The sequence below is a fragment of the Diprion similis genome, chromosome 3 (assembly GCF_021155765.1).
Source record: "Diprion similis isolate iyDipSimi1 chromosome 3, iyDipSimi1.1, whole genome shotgun sequence".
Taxonomy (NCBI): domain Eukaryota; kingdom Metazoa; phylum Arthropoda; class Insecta; order Hymenoptera; family Diprionidae; genus Diprion; species Diprion similis.
Window position 1 is genome coordinate 6,976,962 of NC_060107.1, and position 20,336 is coordinate 6,997,297.

Sequence of the window (20,336 nt, forward strand, 5' to 3'; positions counted from 1 at the left end):
ATTAAAGAATTACTTGTCCTTTGAAATATCGATCAAAGTTTTGTGTCTTATGCACAAAGAACGAAAAAAAATTCTCCGATTATAATAACGGAAAGAATAAGAAACAAGGTTGAAACTCGGTAGATTTAAAAAAAAAAAAAAAAAAAAAAAAAAGGAGGAAATAAAAAATTTCTAAGCAAATCTAAGTAAAATTGTTATTATACTCTTGATGCAATTCGCGACTTTGATATCTTATCTTCCTAAATCTTTTCGGTTATCGGTAGTTTTTGTAAAGTGAATCGACGTAAGTAGGGTAAAAGTAGGCCGTTGGTCGGATTAATTTGTTAAAATTAATTTAGCTCGGCAGAGTGGAGATCTCAGAATTGAGGGGGGGGGGAGGGGTTAGGGGAGGGGGGCTTAGACGGGGTCGCCCAGGCATTAATGCTGCTGCTTTTTTTGGAGATAGGCGTCGATCAGTCGCCGTTTAACGAAGTCACCCCATCCAACGCGGTCGATTTCGTCAAAGTTTCGCTTGACGAAACTGTCGAATCCGCTACGGTCGATTTCGTCGAAATTCTTCTTGGCGAAGCTGTTGAATGCGCTCCGATCTATTTCGTCAAAGTTTCGCTTCTGCGTTCCGAAAGTGATGCCGCTGAAATAATAATAAAATTTAACCAGTCCAATAACATTTTGGGTTTGGTTATGCAGGTCAATCATTCATCCCTGAACGTAAAGGATCGATTGGCAAGCTTGTGAGTCAAGAGTTAGGGAAGTAAAAAGTTTGTAACAATGGTAGGGAGAATGAATGAAACAACATCTGTATTATGTGATAGAAAAGAGTGATAGGAAATTGGAGTACAATTCGTACGAAGAAACGCAGACATACTGGATAAAAGTTAGGATGGATGAATTATCAATGTTGATAACGAAACTTTTGTGTTTTAGGGAGCTTTAGGGAAGTTTGAAGACTGTCGCAGCTGATTCAAGAGTAAGTCGCAGAGCGAGTATATTGTTGGGCTGAAAAACGGGGCGAACAAAGCGCATGATTACAAGCATTGTCACCGTGCACGGGGTGAAACCCGGTTTTGGTAATCTTGCCGAGGGATTTGATATTTGGTGAATAAGCTCGAAGTGAGTTTCTTCTTCAAAGGAGTCAACTTCCATACGAGCCAATTTATACGAAGTTTTCATCAACAAAAGAAGCCACGACGGTGTTTCGAGATTATTATAGTAACTCTTCATCCAGCTCTTCGCTTTTCGAAATTCTAACCGGCAGACGGATCACACGTGAATGAATACGTTCATCATTTGGTTAAACTTCATAGAAGATCCTAATTTGAAGATTTACAACAAACCCGGGAGCAAGTCTTCGGGTCTCAACCCTTGCTTTTGTAACAATTTACTACAAGTTCACTCAGCAGTGTTATACGTCCAGTCTTATGGTCATGTTAGTCTCTGTAACTACTCGGTAAGCCGATTTGCAAACATGCGGCTTGCTAAACGGTCCGACCGCCTCAAAAACCATCAATTCAAGCCGAGGTACCAAATCAAAAACCCATCTAATTAGCTCTCTGTTATTCGTTACGTACCATTTTCACTTCTCACAAGCAATTGTAATTGGAGGTTGAAATGATATTGCAAAAATTTCACATCGTTGTTAATTGACACCGCAAATATGCTTGGTATTGAAATTAAATAGTGGAGACGAGAGTTCGCGTCGATGGTTGAAACGGTCTGGGTACGAAGTGGAGGTTGGAGGTCAGTCTACGACCAGTTCAATGTTCCCATAAGTATTGTACAAGGTTTCGCTTTCCCAATAATGACTTATATTCCACCGAAATGTCGCGAAGTGATGTTTTCAGTGGTGCACGAATCCCGGCTAGCTGCTCAGTTTTGTTTTCGCATCATATTGTTGCTGCTGGCATGGCAGTCCGATGGGAGCAATGACGACAAGGCGAGAACAGCCTGGAGAAGCAACTGAGGACTCCTTTTATTCTACTGAATTGTTTCTCTCTTTTTCTTCAGAGATACTTTTCCTCGGATTTCCTAGCGTCTAGACTAGGAGACTGTAGTTACCTGCAAACGAGTTCCTTGGCATTGCACCTCGGTGGGCTATGAATTACACACCAGGTGACCGGCTGGGGTAGAAAATTGTTTCAGAATAAAGGGTAGAATGAGTTCGTTGACTTGATTTCACGCTTCTTTGTGGATATATCGCTGTCTAGAAGATTTCACCGGTTTTCAATGAAATCTTTCTCGGTCCATGTCACTGTTTCTTCGGACTTCATTTACCTACGATACTCGTATAGAAAGATTTCATCGAGTGTCGAACATCGGATGTCAAAGCTGGTTAACCCTCGAGTTAGTTTATATGTTTGTTCAGATTCGTTTTTGTGGCTATTAGCCACAGCCGGATGCTAACAACCGGATGAAGAAGTGCTTTTATTTCACCCTCCGGTGCTTCGTTATTATACTTTTCCGTGGCTCGCGAGTTGTGTAATACAAAGTGTTAATCGAGGATGACCTGTTGCTTCATCTGCGTTCCGTAGTGGGGAGAATATCAGTCGTTGGTATCATCAACTTTCGACTGAAAGTTGAAGACTTTTTTTTTTTTTTTTTTTTCGACAACACGTAGTTGCAGAGGAAAAAATAATTAAAAGTGAACAGCTACTTCAGAATTGACGACGAGGTGGCGTAAATTAAACTGTAAGTAATTGATTCGAGGAAAAGTGCGCTGAAGGTAATTAATAACGGATGGTGTGGCACTGAATAACGTAAATTTAATATCAGCTTCCGGCAAAGGATCTGTAGCTAAACGCTCGTCGTATCGAAGGAAGAAGAGATTTTATACGGTAGAAGTCATTCTGTTCCTTGAATGGAAAACGGGTAACTTTTAATGAGATTTCTTCACCAGTCTGATGTTGGTTGGTACTACTGCGGGTGCTTCTCAAAGTTCCTCTTCAGAACAACACGAAAACTTATCTGTACAACATATCAGGTGGATTTCGATCCCCAACGCGAGATGCATTGGTGCACTTGCGGTGAATGCGAGTTTTTGCGAAAGCTTATCGGTGTAGGTATCGAAAAGGACTTTTATGACTCTGTATCATGTACATATGCAGGGAGTATTAGGGGGTCCCGAATCGAGGATCGTGAATAAAATTCTCTTTGTATGCATGGGATGCTTTTTTCCCTCTAATTCACGGAGTCCCTAAACGCTTCTTTTTTACTCACCTCAGGGAATCGAACCTCTTGTTCTCACCGAATGTCGCGCCGGATAGAGAGTCCAGGCCTCGTCGAGTTTGACGTAGAAGATGACCGCCGCCGATGCCGTCCAGGTTACGAGGCCCCGTTCCTGATCCTGCGGCAAAAGGTCAAGTTAAACGGAGAAGGTTTAGTCTGGGACAAAAATTTTCCAGGGTGAAAGCGGTTCGTGGTGGAGACAAATTCCGTTACTCTTGTTTCCGCATTCCAACGTCTGAACGAACCATACGTACCCTGTTAATGAATGCAAGCAGTTTTATGAAACCTTGTTGAGCAGCTGGAAAAGTATGAATGAAAAAGAGTTGCTTCAGTAGTCTGAAGGGAATGGATTGGATTCTATGGATATTTTAGGGTTCAATCTTCACCAAATTTCACTGCTATCTTATTGTATTTAATGGTTCTTTATACGCCATACGTGTAACATGTCTACGTTCTTACCTATACCTGATACACAGTCGTCTATATGCTTAACCGATTTTAAAACTAATAAGCATTATAGTTTATATGTCCAAATTATTTATTTCCGAACTAGATTGCCACCTCCGATGCTGTCCAAGTTTCTTAACAGATTAGCGCCTCCAATACTGTCCAAATTTCTCAATAGATTAGCTCCTCCAATGCTGTCCAAGTTTCTCAATAAATTGGCTCCTCCAATGCTGTCCAAATTTCTCAATAAATTAGCTCCTCCAATGCTGTCCAAGTTTCTCAATAAATTAGCTCCTCCAATGCTGTCCAAATTTCTCAATAAATTAGCTCCTCCGATGCTGTCCAAGTTTCTCAATAAATTGGCTCCTCCAATGCTGTCCAAGTTTCTTAAAAGATTGGCTCCTCCAATGCTGTCCAAGTTTCTCAAAAGATTAGCACCTCCAATGCTGTCCAAGTTTCGGAGGAGATTAGCACCTCCGATGCTGTCCAAGTTTCTCAAAAGATTCGCACCTCCGATACTGTCCAAATTGCGAAGTTGTTGATAAAAGTTTTTTGATTTCTGTTGATTGTCATTCTCTGGGGATTTCTCATGTTTTGTATTCCATTCTGAAAGAATGAAAATTCATCATTTTATATGCGTTAGACGTAATATTTGAAGCAACGATGAACAATCACGCTGCAATATTGTACGTAAATATTTGTTTATCGGTGCTTCGAAATTGTAGTTATGTGAATGAAAAAGTTTAGCATGAAAGTGTGATCAAGCAAGCAGCGTAGGCGTACAGTATAAAATTGAAAATTGCAAAAGCTGAGCTTGGCGATGCGAAAAGTCAATACTCGATTAAAAACGCGGACATTTAACAAGCGTTACAATTATTTATAAAAACTTCACAAATGCTGAGTCTGGTGGTTTGAATTTGCGATGAAAAAAAATTGGCATATTTTTTCTGCTTACCTGAGAAAAAATCTTTGGATATCTTCGTTCATTTAAGCATAAATAAATATGTAGACAACGTTACGTGTTACGACGTCACAACCGCTGGAAGTATATAATATTGTACAGATCAGTATTTACAAAGGTTGATATGTACACAGAAAAAGCGGTTAACAGTAAACAGGCAATGAACGGGTTTTATGTACAGACCTCCGTCGATCACGAAGGCTTATCGGAATCCTACAACCCATTATATTTGAAGAACTGCAAAAACTTGTATCGTACGTGGAAATAAATTTAACCCGGGGATAACGAATCCCGTTACGTTACGTTACGTTACGTTATGTTACGTTACGTTACGTTACATGTTATATCCTGACATAAATTTTATGTCCATACACCGTAAAGTGTTATGGTATTAACAAGAATAATAAGAATAAAATAACAGGTAAAACTCTGCGGTGATTCGGTGATATGATTGAAAAGAGAGAGAGAGAGAGAGAGAGAGAGGAGAAAACGTAAATTTATATAGCCAATAATCGAGCTTCAACGACGTTTCAGATTTTAACAAGTTGCCGCGCATTTTTATCCTCTGTTGACTTTACAATCTCGGTCATCAATGTTGTTGTAAAAATTGTATAATCTCGTTCTGTACACTCGCCTCGGATTTTCTCACACTCCTAATAATTAATATCCTCTTTACGCCTTGTGTAATATATTTTATAACTTATACACGTACGTGTTTCATGATTCGATATATGTATGAATACAAAATAAACTTGTAGTACAAAAGTTTATGTAGAAATTGATCGGAAAATTCTTTCAACGTCACACTTTTCGCGAACGAAATTCACCTCCCATCGTGACGAGGTCGAACCTCGGGGTTCAATTATGGTTATAAATTTGTTAAAAGCTTTTGCAGTAACTTTGCAATGGAGTTAATGTTGAAGTTGGTATACGGATCGAGCTTATTCATCATTATCCCGAAGGCAGTAATGCGTTATTGATAATTTATGCGCTTCCTCTCTTTTCCATTCCATCAATGTTTTAGCCGTGTTAACATCCCTTATCTGATTATCTCACCGAGGTAGAGGTATTCATTCTTCGTATATATTGCAGAATCTAGCCTTCATTGCTTTTAATATTATATTCAATTTCCTGAAAGTTTAAAATTTAGCGCCAGATTTATTGCAAGTAGATTTAATTTCTACGATTTAGTATTATTTTTATTTTTATTTTTTTGTTACTATTCACTTCCATTCTCGAATCTAATCAATTACAAAATTTGAACATTTTTTTTTTTAACCAAGTGAAACGTTTCTTATTTTTTTTTTTTTTCAACTATTCTACTTTCTCTTCGTTTTATCAGCTTTTCTGCCAGTTATATGCGGGAGGAACGAAAGAGAAACGTGTTAATCGATTTCAAGGTACTTACAAAAACTGTGAGGGGATAGCAAACGGGGCTTAAATAAATATGGGAGTCAACTCTGTGAAAATATTTTGAAAGGGGGTGGTTCATTTACATTTCAAGTGTATTATAGACGGCTGATATGATGAGAGGGGTGGGGAGGTAGGTAGGTAATCATCTCTGCGGATAGTCGGAACTTCCGGACAAGTATAACGGTTAAGGCTGTGTGTGGACACGGCAAGAAAACTTAATTATCATCATCAATAACCCTCGTTAATTAATACGTACACAACAGTGCAGACGACGCGATAACGGAACCCTAAAAATATAATGAATAATTTTTTATCTAATTGTAAGAGGTTTTCGGATAGATTATATGTCGTAGTTTTGGAGTATGGTTCTTGCGGGAAATAAGTATAATAAGTTGATGATTTCTGGGGCAAAAATATTTGGAATTGGAATTTTTTTCTTTTCTCATCCGGATATGATACATGAGTTTTTAATTTTTATTTTTGAAATGAAAATGTCATGTTTCTTTGAGAATTTTAACCCTTTGAGTTACACGTTATTGTGTTGAGACAACTTTTATAACGTGATAGTATTCTGTGGTTTTTAAGCTCGCTGATTTCCAATTTCAAAAATTCAAAATTGCGGAACCGACGTGGCAAATATTATCAAAAATGGACATAAGATAAGAATACTTACCACGATGCCTAAAAGGGTTGAAATATCTAGTATGTAATCAAATTTTCTATATACTTGTTGTAAAAATGATTGATAAAATTTGTCAAAATTTTTCACTAATATTTTGAAACTAATCGATCATAACGAAATATTGGAATAAGAATTTATTCATTCTTGGGATGCAACGATTCCCTCGAAATACTGATGCATTTTACACCCGGTTCGACCACTTCGTAACTTTTATCACTGCTATCTTCAGTCGACGAGTAGTTTCGCCGCTAACAAGTCAGCCACGAGTCAGAGCCGCCGCAAGTACCGAACATCAATCCAATCGTGATTTCACCGGCTGTTGCGCTAACGATCGTCACGCGGTATATGGAATTAATTAATTGTGACAATCGAACACCTTCGAAGGAGAAGCTCCGCTTGACATACAATCTCTTGACTAGAGTATACATGGTATGTATAATCTAGTCGGAAAAAAGTCGCGATAAATTTTTTTGGTCCGATTCGAATTGTTAGAGGATTTTTCAATTTTCGAGAAAAATTCAGAGAGAGAGAAAAAAAAAATGAATAAATAAATAAATAAATAAATAAATAAATAAATAAAACAATGAAGAAACGAACGTACGTATCGTTCGAAACACTTGATATTTTTTTCATCGATATACTTACATATTTTCGAGGTTTCGGATTTTTAAGGATTTGACATTTTTTTTTTCCTTGTTTATTTTTGATTTCTTGTCTATAGAAAAATACAAAGATATGCAGTGAAAAGAGCAACGCGATCGAGTAGAAAGAATTTTCTGTTGATATTCAATTCACTTAAAGTTTATAAAATTTTTGGTGTAGGTACAATACGAGTTTTTGAAACGAGAGTATCCCATCGGGATTTCATCACTGTAAGTTAATTTCAATTTTTCACCTGTTATCTCGAGTATATCGTTTCTTCGACAAAACGTTAATATTAGTTATTTATTTATTCATTCAATTAATTTTGTAAAAGTGCATAGAAATATCTTTATAATACATATTTATGAATGGTGGGAGAAACGTGTGTAGGTAAGACGAGAAAGAAAGAGAGAGAGAGAGAGAGAGAGAGAGAGAGAGAGAAAGAGGAAGAAAAACTCGCAGTTATACTTTTTCTTTTATTTAAGCAGTCAGTTAAATATTAATGCAGCGGTCTTGAACGGCAAACTTCAGACGAAACCTGCCGAGAATAATAATTCAACGAATTATTTTTCCGTTTCGACAGGGTGCCTGAATAAATTATTACGTTACATTATCGTAAAAATCTGCGTCGGTATAAATTGCGAATCGAAAAAGTCTTCAATACGCGTTACACGATTGACTTCCGAACGTTTATAAATATTCGAAAATAATCAACGTACATATACGTTTATTCCATAACATTTACGATCAAGTCAAGTATTAACTTCGCAAATTGGCACATCGTTTCATCCGAATTTAGGTTTTAATCCGACCAGCAATTCCGTCACTTTTGTCAATAATTTAAGCCAATTTTATCAATAATAATTTTATTAATGATAAATAATTGTCAATAAATTAAGCCACTCTGGTTCCGTCGTGAAACAAATTTATTTATTACAAAAAAAAAAAAAAAAAAGGTAACAACAAATATTTTCATTATTTTTCCTCGTTACTGTTTTGTAGAATTTGAAAATAGGGATTTAATTTTTTTTTTCATTCCTCAAATTCTCTGCCGTTCGGTTTAATCGATTCAACATTACCGTGTCAACTGGAAATTCGCTTATTCGACAACCTACTACTGCAGGCCCGGTTGTTCGATGCTAATAATTTTATTTGTATTCAATCACCGATGATAATAATTTTATTATCCCCAAACACAATTACCGGGATTCCACTGCATCACGTCCTGATGTTCGCAAATCTCGCATAGCCGCGCGGTTCGGTTTATCAACCGTCGAACAAAACTGCTTTGCGTTTGAAATATTAAACAGACGGAATTTCGAATAAATCTTTCGCGCTGTGAAATTATTATAAATCGAATATAAATAAGTAAGTAAACCTGAGAGAAAAAATAAATAAACATTAAGAAACAAAAATACATTTCATCGCATATTTACACAGCATCGATTACGAGACTATTTATATATATATGTTATTATGTATATACAGTTTCATTAAACGGTTGTCACATTTCGTCTGAGAACTTACCGAGGGCCTCGTAATGCCTTGCAAGAGCTTCCGCCAGTTCCGGTTGAGCGAAAATACGAGGGTCGGCTTCTATGACATCGTTCTGGAGCTGAAACAACGATTGCATTTTTGTTCGTTAATCGGATTTTAAATATATTCTCAATTTTTTACACAGAAAATATAATTTCAGCATGAAACGATCTCCATTGTTTCAAAAATAAATAAATAAATGAATAAATAAAAATGAACCAACGTCGTGGTAAATAGGAAAAAGTGTCCAAAAAAATACTTTCTCAAAAATTTAAAGTTAATCGGTCAAACCGTTTTTGAAAAACAGTTTACCTTATTTTCTATAACAATGCTTTATGTCGATCGATTTCTGATTTAAAAAAAAAAAAACAACAAAAAATCAAGTTATACTCGATTTGTAAACTTTCGAATAAAAACAAACGCCAATCGAATGGAATAACTGTTTGTCGAGATATGATATGAATTCCAAAAATTAACCCTTTTATTACTGCTTCTGGTTTTTGTCAATATTGAAACGTATAGCTAATAAAGAAATGCGGCGGATTGCAGGCTGCATGTATAGAATTACGGGCTGCTGTGCAAACTTCCGTATCCGTGCAGAGGGTTGTTCCGTTTATTTGCTCGCTGATTTCGGTTAACCCGTTTTTCTCTATCGGAAAAATCGCCTCGGGATGCATCGTTATAAAAATGTATCGCTCTATGACTTCCGGATGTTGGCAAATCTCTACCGTTGTTTTCTCTTAACTCGTTTTCATTCTTGAAGCGTATACGAACCGAAAATGTTATATTAATTAACTTACATTATTCCCTCGGGATGTTTGTGATTAGGACGCACATATATATATAAGCGAAAGGGGAAGCAGTCCGGATAAATAAAGGGTGAAATAAGCGCATTTTTTTTTCAGCCTCTCCAGATTTTTTCATACTTTGCAAGGACAAGGAAATATGAAGAGCGAATTTCTCGATTGTGAATTTCATACCTTTACCTCAATTCGCGAAATTTTTCACACGCTGATATTGGCACAAACTACGCGAGGTTCCCACGAATATTTGTTCGGTACAAATTACCGCAACGAAAATATAGAAATCGAATTTTAATTATAATTACAATAATAAGACCAACAAATACACTTTTCCATTATTCTCGCACGGGTGAATCGTTCACCATTCGTTTTAAAAACTGGTAAACGCAAAACGAAGGTTGACCTGAAGTTTAAAAAAAAAAAATCTTATCCGCTTCGAAGAGAATCGCTTTTTCAACTTGTGCAATTATTTGCTGATGGGAGTAATAAATTCTTTGAAGTCGCGTACAGCGTATTGCAGTTGCTGCGATGTAAACTCGTCCGATAGCCGCCGGATATCCGGTCCGGAAATTACCGCCATTACCGGATAGACGAGAATGATTGAGATTCGTCCTTACTTAATCTACGGAATTAATTGAAGGGAGAAGATTATCGTATTATTTTGCAGAAACGCGTGGTCGGGTTTATTTATTCGTTAATTATTGTCGTTATCGTTAAATGGCGAAGGTGAAGGTTTATAAACAATTTACCCACGATTAGAAGCATTAGAAAAATACATAATAAACGGGCGAGAAAATAAAAATAAATGCAATTTTATAATTCTATTACTTTACACACAGTTGTTTTCCGCGTCTTTGCAACCCTTCGAGTTGGCTTAGCTTTTATCCCTCATGTATTATTGGAGGGGATGAAGAAGATTGGGAGGGGATGAAGGTACGGAGGGTAAAGAAAAAATAAATAAACATAAACGAATCCCAGACCCACAAGTCCTCCCCCCCTCATTCAAATGCGGCTTGGAAGACTTTTTCCACGCCTTTTACGGCTCATCCCTAATTTGTCGCGGGTTTAACAAGACATTCTCGCCGAATACCTTTTCTATCCTCGTTGTTCCTTCTTACTGACTTCTTTATTTTTCCCTTTCCTTTGCAGACACGGCTATTATAACGTATATATCAAACGAATATTATTTTATTCCGAATTTTCACGTTACCTAATACATATTATAATTTATTTATATATATATATATATATATATATGTATAGTTCATGCTCCAACTTGAAAAAAATTTTGAGTTTACCTTGAAAAAAGAAAGTTTCTGAAAGTTTCAATGCTCTACCACACTGTTAAGGAGTCTCGGTAGATGTTTAAAATTATTTTAATTTAATGTTTTCTATTCTTTGTTTTCCTTTTGAAATAAGATTACATTTTTTTCGAAGCCCGATTTTCTTGAATTTTCCAACGATTGAAAAAAGAAGAAAATGATAAAAAAAAAAAATCTGTTATAAAAAATACTTTTGAAAAATTGAAAATATTTCAATAAAAATTAATGCTAAAATACGGGGTGTTTGGCGAGAAACTTTTTTTTTCAACTTTGTTGAATAAAAAAATGTATGCACGACATTCACGCAAGACCGATTTCACATATTAAATAGATTTAAATCCGTTCTTGCGAGAATTTCGTATACATATAAGAACAGGAATTCCTCGGAAGGGTGGGAAAAAATATTCGCGATCTCTTCTGTGAGTGACGTGAGCTTTTGATCAATCTCGATATAAACTTTTCGTACATTTCTATGCAGGCAACGCCTGTATTGTACGCATGCATATTACGTCTACGGATATGTTATATATGTATATGTGTGTATATATAGAATATGTGCGTCACATACGACAGTTGATTGAACCATTGTGCTGCAGCTGAAGGATCGTAATATTTGCACGGTAGAGGAGAAGTTTATCTCGATCTCAATTTCGTCCAAATATGGACGGCGGCGCGCGGCGAGTTTCCTTCATTTCGTTAGCGGGATTTTACACAGTCCGAAATCGATGCGAATCGAAAAAAAAAAAACAAAAAAAAATTTGTCCGTGCAAAACTTTTCATTCGACAAAATTTTCGTCGGTAAAAAGTCAATCAAGTAGTTATATGTATGCGTACGATTGTTATCGTCTGTGATTTCCGGTTGTAGAAAAAAACTGCTGTAACTTGCAAATTTTTAATATATAATATCAATAATTTATGCGATTTGTAGATCAATTTACACTTGTGGTGGGGCAAAAATAATATGCATAATATTTGATAAAAAAAAAAAAAAAAAAAAAAAAAAAACATTCGGATGGTCAAGACCAAGGATAAACAAAAAGAAAATTCAAATTAACACGTTTACAAGTAAATCGTCGAAAGAGAAATTGTTCACCGTGTTCTCGTTGTGTCGAATAATTTTATTGTCAAAAAGAAAAGAAAAAACAAAACATATCGATGAAATTCTCTTCAATCTTAAGAAATTATTTGCTCGAATTTGGTAGAAGTATTTATAATTGATATGGGTGAACTTTTTTTATAATGACATAAATGGTAATTATTTCGTTGCAAAAAGGACGATCTACGATATTTATTTGGATTTTTTTTTTTCCTCTCCTAAATATCTTCAGTTAAGATCAATCAATGCCTGAGCAAAAAAAAAAAAATTGTCGACTTAATGTTAATTCGAACGAAAATCTACAGCCTGAAGTTTAATTTTTGAATCCGTTTTTTTAATATAATAAAATAAACAACAAAACAACAATGATAATAATAGTAATAATAATAAAGTCGCTGGACAATTTTCGTCTTTGAATTTTGGAAAAAGTTTTAATAACACATTTAATAAGCCGTGACATCTGTTCATTTCCGCTATAGTTATTTCCTTACTCCTCTCCCCCCCCCCCATTTTTCCTTGCCCCTTTTTCTTCGCTTTCTTTCGACCTTCGGCGCGAAATTTCGCCGACTCTAGTATCATTTCGTAGACAAGCAGGGCGCCGGGATAAACCGGCATCGAGGCGCCACACGTTTCATCTTTTTTAATACCATGACTGTTTCTGGACCATTTCCAACCCTCCATGAGATGGTCGTCCCGGTATTTTGGCACAGGGAGAAAAAATTCCTCCGATGAAATGTTCGAAAAAAAATTCTTTTCTCTCTCTCTTTTTTTTGTTTTGTTTTCTTTCTTCTTCTTCTTCCCCTACAATGACGAGTGAATTCTTTTGTATGTGCGTGGGGGGGGGGGGGGGGGGGGGGAGGCTATGTTTTATCTCGTGTTTTCTCAGTTAGCCGGAGAATTAATGAACGTAGGTTGACGTACCTTTTTGTCCGTTGTGAAAGGTTTTTATACAGTTTACGCAATACACAGTCTATAATTTTTTTTTTTTTTTTTTTTTCGCAACCTATATAGCCAATTTATAATGTTGGTAACCTGCATTGAAACCAGGCCGACACTTAATTCTCACCGATTGTTATCTCCAGTACATTTCACTCTCGAGTGTCATCATCCCCCCCCCCCCCCCCCCCCCCCCCCGCAATTTGAATAATGGATTTCGTGTTGCCGGTCGGATTATTACACAGGCATCGCTTGTCTCTCTAGACGATATTAATTTGGGCATTCCGTGTGAAATCGAGCTGGTTTTTGATCGGAAAATTCTTTGAAACTTGATCGAAATTTTTTTTTCTCACCTCTTAACGGATAGTTAAATTCGATGAAATTCCCGATTTTATTTTCAAATTTTTTTATAACATCGCGCGATCGTTTGTTTTTGAGGTACGAATATACCGACGAAGGTATTTTCGTGGTCGTATCTTTTCTCGAAATTGAAAAGACAAACATTTGGACAGATGAACGTTTGAAATTTGTTAAAATTGGACTGAAAGTAAGTTGAAAGCGTTAATTGCTAAATTCATTTCCACCCATGATACGTAATTTTCATATTTTATCGATTCTAAAATATGTTGGAACCGTTGAAAATTTTTTTTTTTTCAATGCTGGTAAAGATTGAGAAAAAAAAAGAATAGAAAATTAACGATTCCATTACTGAGGCGATTCCGTATAATGAGTGAAAAAATTATACCTTACGAAAAAAAAAAGAAAAAAAAACAACAACAACGAACATTTATTATTTATAATTTAAAAACTATTGTGTTAACGATGAAAAAAAAATTATTGGAAAAATTCGGGATCTTAGGAAAGTTTGAATCGATCACCTGACAAACTTTCTTAGGAATGAAAAACTTGTAGATCACGTCAACAGCCTGGCTGATGACAAGTTGGCGTGGAATGCTCCCTAGATATGATTTCGTTACTATCGCGACACCGCGAAGCGTAGTCTCTAGTGGAAAACAGGATTAGAAGTTGGGAATTTAATTCACCCTGCAGGCACCCGCCTGCCTGTTTATTAATTCACACGCGACATCCGTCAGCCACACTTTGAAACGTTATATGTGCTTTCACTCGACGGTTATGTCTATTTAATTCCCCATATACGTATATATATATAATATATACCTACACTCGAGTTTTACCTACGATTAAATTCGACACCATTCATCCATCTCACTATTGTTAATTGTTAGAAACTTTGTCCGGGATGAAAATTTCGCTGCGATATTAATTATTCATTATCCTTGTCGTCGTTGTGAATTTTTTCAAATCGTATTATTCGCTGAAAAGATTTTTTACTTTCAACTTCATTTATTTAACTTCCTTCAAAGCTTACGACAAGTTTCTGAAATTATCCGCATTGGAAATATTATTTATAACCTGAGAATGTGAAGCGGTGGAAAAATTGTCAATTTTTTTTTTTGAATTTTGAAAGGTCGCTCATAATTTTTTTTTCATTTTTTTGGTGCATTTCTTTAGATCTTTTCGAGTGACCTTTTAATATTCATATTAAAATTTCATGAATTTTTTTTCTTTAATTTAGTAAGAAAGAATCGATAACAATACACCACGACATGAATTAAAAATCAAACAAAATACTGAAAATATAATTTTTTTAATTTAATTTTTTGACGATTTTAGACATTTTAAAAAATTTGTAGCGACCTCTTAAAAAATTTTTTTTCGAGCTGTCCTCTGCAGTGGGCTCTTAAAGCATCAAAAATTAACATTTTGTCACACAAGACTCAAAGAAAAAAAAATAGTCGGTTTCTTTGCGCCACCCTAATATATATATATATATATATATATATATATATATATATATAAAAACACAATATTGTTAAAATCATCTTTTTTTCGTCCCGTTACACCACAGGATGATCCCATAATTCACGGAGGTCGGTTAAAGCGCACTTAGAGCGCACTTAAGCCCGTCAAGTCGTGGCCTGGGTGCAACAAGTTGTACCTTAAGGACTCGGCGAGGGGTTCCTTGCCCCGAGTTTTGCCCCGCGGGATAGCGAGGCTGCGTCCCGTGGGGAATAACACGGGAAAGTCAGAGTGGATTGCGGGTTTCAGTTCAGGGGCGGCATCGAGGGGGGGCGCCTTCTAGGATTTAAAAGAGTTGTAACGAAACGAACGCAAAAACGTGAAATGTCATATTTTTATTTCGATTTCCGCCTACTTTTATTTCGATAAGTCGAAACGAATAAATTCCTTTTTACAATTGACAAATCCATATGTTATTATATAGAAATTAAATTTACTCTCATTACCACCGTCTAAAACCTTGGATCAACGCCGCCGTCTATTTTACAGAAAGAAGTCGGCTAAACGGCTCGACTTATTTTTTTAGGCACTGTGCGATCCTCTCGAGACGAGCCAATCGAACGAACGCGCGAACGAGATAATAAAAAGAAATTGCTGGATACCCTGTTAATTGGTTAGGCCTTTTTTTTTTTCCTTGTATTTATACGAATGAATGTGTAAAAAAAAAAAAAAAAAGTGAATAAAAAAAAGGGAATCTTCGGAACGTACAGTTTTTCGGGGAAATTATAGGCTTAAGTAAAAATTTAAATTGACGGATCTTTTTTTTTTCTTTTTTTTTTTTTAAACCGATTTAATTGACTTTTGTATGCGTAACTGTGCGTTTTGTCGAAGTATGAAGAGAAGAATAAAAAATTGAACAATAAATTCGAAATTTCATCGTAAAAATTTCGTCCGTTTTTGTACGGACAACGATGGTTTCTTTTTTTTTTTTCTTGTTTTCGCGGTGAGGAAGGAAACGGCGAGATAATTCAATCTTTTTTAAGTTGTTGGGACAAAATTGTGATTTTTTTTTTTTGCCCACTGACGTTATGGTGGTTTTGTTTTTTGTTTTTTTTTTCTCTTCTTTTCTTTCGATTTAACGAAGAAACATTCGTTGCTATGAATTTCTCAAAAAATTTCCAAATAACTCAACGTTCGCATATTTCGAAGCTTCGTTCAAAATTTTGTTGTTGTTGTTTTTTATGGACTATTTGACTCGACTACATAGTCGGCAATTCTCATTGAAGGTGATTAGGGTTTACGTCAGGGAATTCTGTACTTGAGAATTCCATCTCCAAATTAAATACCTGCTGCAGCGATATCAAGTTCCGGAATACAGATCGACGTTGTAACCCAGAATTAGCTTGCGCAGATAAATGAGAATTCTTGGGATGCGGGGGGGGGAGGGGGGGGGGGGGGAGAAGAAAAATGATAGAAGTTCAAGAGCGAGAGCGCGATTAAAGAAAAAAAGGAACGAGCCTGTACTTTTGTGTCATCAGGTATGTCGTAAGACTGAGAATTGAAAAATTGAATCGTTAATTTGTATACCTATGAATTTTTTTTTTTGTTTTTTTTTTCAAGTGCAATTCCTTCGCAATTTTTAGAAACGTGCGAGAAAATGGAAAAGATATTTTTTGTTAGTTGAGCCTTGAGGGATGAAGTAGCGAGAAAAAAGAATATGAAAAAAAAGGAAGAAAATAAAATGACGAACATACGGAGAATAATAATAATAATAATATACAGACTTTGAGTACAGTCATTTTTCGGAGGGATATTTTTACCAATAATTTGCACAATTTGGTTTTAATTACTATATCCGATGAAAAAAAAAAAAATTTCCTATTCATTTGTAGAGAAATTTGTAAAATTTTTTAAATACTTTTAGATTATTTGTTATTATCTTTTTATTATTGCAGGGTAGTTTGCCTGTACTCTTGAAATATTTGATCGATATTTTATAAAAAGTTATCGTACATCGCAGGCACAAAGTTTTATAATAATAATTACAGGTAATTGCATCAAGTTCTCTCGATGTTACAGAACTTTTTACATAAGCCTGATGAAACTATGTTATAAAATTAATTTCTTTATCGGAGCTCTGCGGGAAATATAAAAAATGTCGTAAAAAATGTCTATAAAAATTCAGAGAAATATTCAAATTTTGTATAAATACGTTACGGAATAGAGACAGAAGTAATCTAACGTTGAAAAATAAATAAATAAATAAATAGCGACGGTAAATTTTTATGAAATTAATGACGCGGTTCGTCTTTTGCTATTCATCTTGTTACTTATTAGCATAAAATTGTGAAATGCAACGCAGTAATAAATATTCAATTTCTGGATCCACTCGCTTGTGTATCTTGGTCTAAAATCAATAACGATCATGAAGTGAATAGAATAAACTGTCATGCTCTTCTTCACGAGGCCGAGTCTCGTTAATTATTAATTTCCCTCGATCGTTTTACGGGAATATTTTACTCCGCGGTTTGAGAATAAAAAAAGTTTTATCGCTGGGACGTTTTATAATTTGTCTTTTCATTATTCTCGGCGGCGTCTTTTGCTCGTGTATGGTTGTGGTAGTAAGTAAGGTGCAAAAATTTTATTGTATAATAATATGAAAAGAACATTTAATCTCGGACTTAATTTTTAACAAAAGATAAATAACAATTAATTGAGTATTAATCGTGCTTCTGCTCATATAACTGCGAATTATGAATGGTAAAGTTTTTAAATCTGTTCTGTTCAAATATCATTACGAAAGTTTTATTACTGACAAGTGTTAACACCGAAAAACCTTGTCAAAGTCGAATTTCCGCCTCGCAATGTTGGTTATAAAGTTGGACCAAGTCAAATACTGACAAGTCGATAAAGGGGTTGAAATTAAAAAGCTGTTCAAGCCATATGTCGCGTGTTTGAAATGAAGTAAAGTCAGAATAACAATAAAATAATGTCGACAATTTGCAGTACAAGATTATTAGAATAATTTTGAGTAGAACAGAATCGAGTTAAAGTATACCTGCAAACATTTTTTTCTGTTATATATATATATTTAACGATTAAACGATCAGTTGAGGGTAAACATTTAACGACCTGTGTAATAACGCCTGTCTAACTTTTACAGGAATTCAGCAGAGCGGCCTCATGTGTGAAAAATAACACAGATGAACTGAAAAAAAAAATCTTTTTTTTTTTTTTTTGAACTTGTATTTAAATAAATATAAAATAAATCGAATAATAATATGCAAAATTTTCGTTTATTAGTTTTTGTCTTTTTTACGTTGATAACATAGGTTTTGCGGTTTTTGGTCGATAGCTGTGAGAAAAAAATTTCAGGACTCATTTAACAACGTAAGAAAAACTTAAAAGCAAACTATTTTGAATATTAAATAAAGATTTTAGTTATTATTCGATGTATAGGATCAAAATTTATTCATTAAAATATAAACTCAAAAGAAGAGAAAAACAATAATAATAATAATAATCCCGTTAAACTGTGATTATTTATCATTTTTCAATAAAATTGATTTAAATGCGAAACTGAAAATTGTTTAATCATTATTTGCAATAAATGTTTGAAGAAAACAGGTAATTTAAAAAAAAAAAAAATCTGAAATATCGTTCCGGTTTTGAAAAAAGCAAACTTCATGTAATAAAAATATTTTTTTTCTCTCATTAATTATACGTAATAGAAATGAAAATTTCACATCTAGAACCCGGATTTAAAATTCGTGTTGACTGGTGTAATTAATCAAACATTGTCGGATGGAAATCGAGAACTTCCCTCCCCCCTTACACCCCCTTCCAAATTGCGGACGTGCGTAAAACGCTGGCTGATTGATCGGTATAATAATAATTTTATTGGCATTATATTTTTACCCGAGCCACGAGGGTATTAATTTCCAATTTTGGCCACACCATCATTGATAACTTTTATTGCTAAATTGCGTTGGGGTGAAAATAAAGGGGATGAGATATGTGCGTGCGTGCGTGTGAGTGAATGTGAATTTACGTTTACGGTAAAATTATTTTTGTTGTTTTTGTTGATTATTTTTATTTGTTTTTTGTTTTCGTTTTCTATATTCTTACCTGAGTTGGCGCCGCGATGACGAAGGAACCGACGGTTGCCGAGATGATTGCAATACCGATGAAAACGTCGGTGATGTTCAAGTAACGTCGTGCCATTTTTTACTTTTTTCGAGGGACGATGATGGTTAATCAGAGGTGAGATGTTGGAGACTCGGATTTACTCTGTGAAAAATCTTTACTCTTCGACAGACGCGTTTTATTCTTGTTACCAGGTGTGACAGAGGAAGTTTAGAGACAGAGATGGAGAGTGTGTGGTTATGTATCACTTGCTTGTGAACGTCGTGTCCCCTGCGTTGTGTCGGAGACGCGTGTCGTACCCAAATATATATAGAGTCATGGCGAACCCCATGCGGCGGCGAGAGAGGGTGTCGATGCGCGCGCATCAACCCCCTTTTTATCTATTATATCGTGGATATAGGGTAGCGATAGCATTTCGCTTTGCTGCTGCAGACGCACTTCGAACTATCATCAGCTTATCCTTTTAACTCTCGAGTAGCGGTACAGGAGTAATAGAAAAAAAAAAAAAAATGTTGCCGTTACGCGGAGAACGATTTTTTTTTTTTTTTTTTCTTTGTCGGTTAAATTTAGGTTTTTTTTTTTTTTTTGTTTTTTTTTGCCTCCCGTAAAATTAGAATCATTGATTGTAGTAGAAGTACGGTGGGGGTGTATGTATGTATTGTATTTTGGAAATAATTTTCAAAGACGTGAAAAACTTGTTTGCTGAATTTGTGGAATGTATGGAAATTCGTGGATGGAAAATTTTTAGCGCAGATCGTCGAAGTAGGGAAAGAATAGATGTAGAGAGATAGAAAAGTCGAATTGGGACAATATAGAATCTTAATGTGATTTTAAATTATTGAGAAGAAGTCTGCGATTCTATATTTTGATATTCTATGATCCTTTCGTTTTTTGCATTGTTGAGTTTTCGCTTGTTTGAAAATTTGGCGTTTTTTTTTGCTCTTCCATTTTTTTGATATCTCCAAATTTTTACTTCGGCTAAAAAAATTTGTGTGCATCGTTACAGAATGATCGGGATACGGAATTAGGGATCACGCGGTGTTGAAGTTTTCTAAAACGAGAAAATTTCAGATTTAGAATTTTTTAAATGCTGAAACATCAAAAAGTCGATCTAGGAAAATCTGAAATAGGCTCGGGGGGGGGGGGGGGGGTAGAAAAATCTGGGAGAATCGAAAAAATCTAACGATGATGCAATATCGTATTTTTAGAAAGCTGATTAAACTGTTTTAAAGAATTTTAAAATGTATGTAATTAAAGCGATAGGAAAAAAGCGAAAACAAATTTCGATTTGCTGTGTTTTTTTTTCATT

At 35.2% G+C, this 20,336-nt stretch overlaps 1 protein-coding gene across 3 annotated transcripts; it reads right to left on the minus strand.

The window, feature by feature from the left end:
- Positions 1-3,536: 3,536 nt before the first annotated feature.
- Positions 3,537-19,286, minus strand: LOC124404459. Of its 3 annotated transcripts, none has more exons than XM_046878596.1 (4): positions 19,010-19,286; positions 8,895-8,982; positions 4,180-4,275; positions 3,537-4,107 (listed from the first exon to the last, which is right to left on the minus strand). In XM_046878596.1, exons 1-4 carry the CDS (start codon positions 19,103-19,105, stop codon positions 3,761-3,763), a joined length of 627 nt encoding a protein of 208 aa, XP_046734552.1. In that variant the 5' UTR covers positions 19,106-19,286; the 3' UTR covers positions 3,537-3,760. The 3 variants fall into 3 exon arrangements, with proteins under 3 accessions (XP_046734552.1, XP_046734551.1, XP_046734550.1); XM_046878595.1 differs by having other exon boundaries at positions 3,538-4,107; positions 4,144-4,275; XM_046878594.1 differs by having other exon boundaries at positions 3,542-4,275.
- Positions 19,287-20,336: the final 1,050 nt, after the last annotated feature.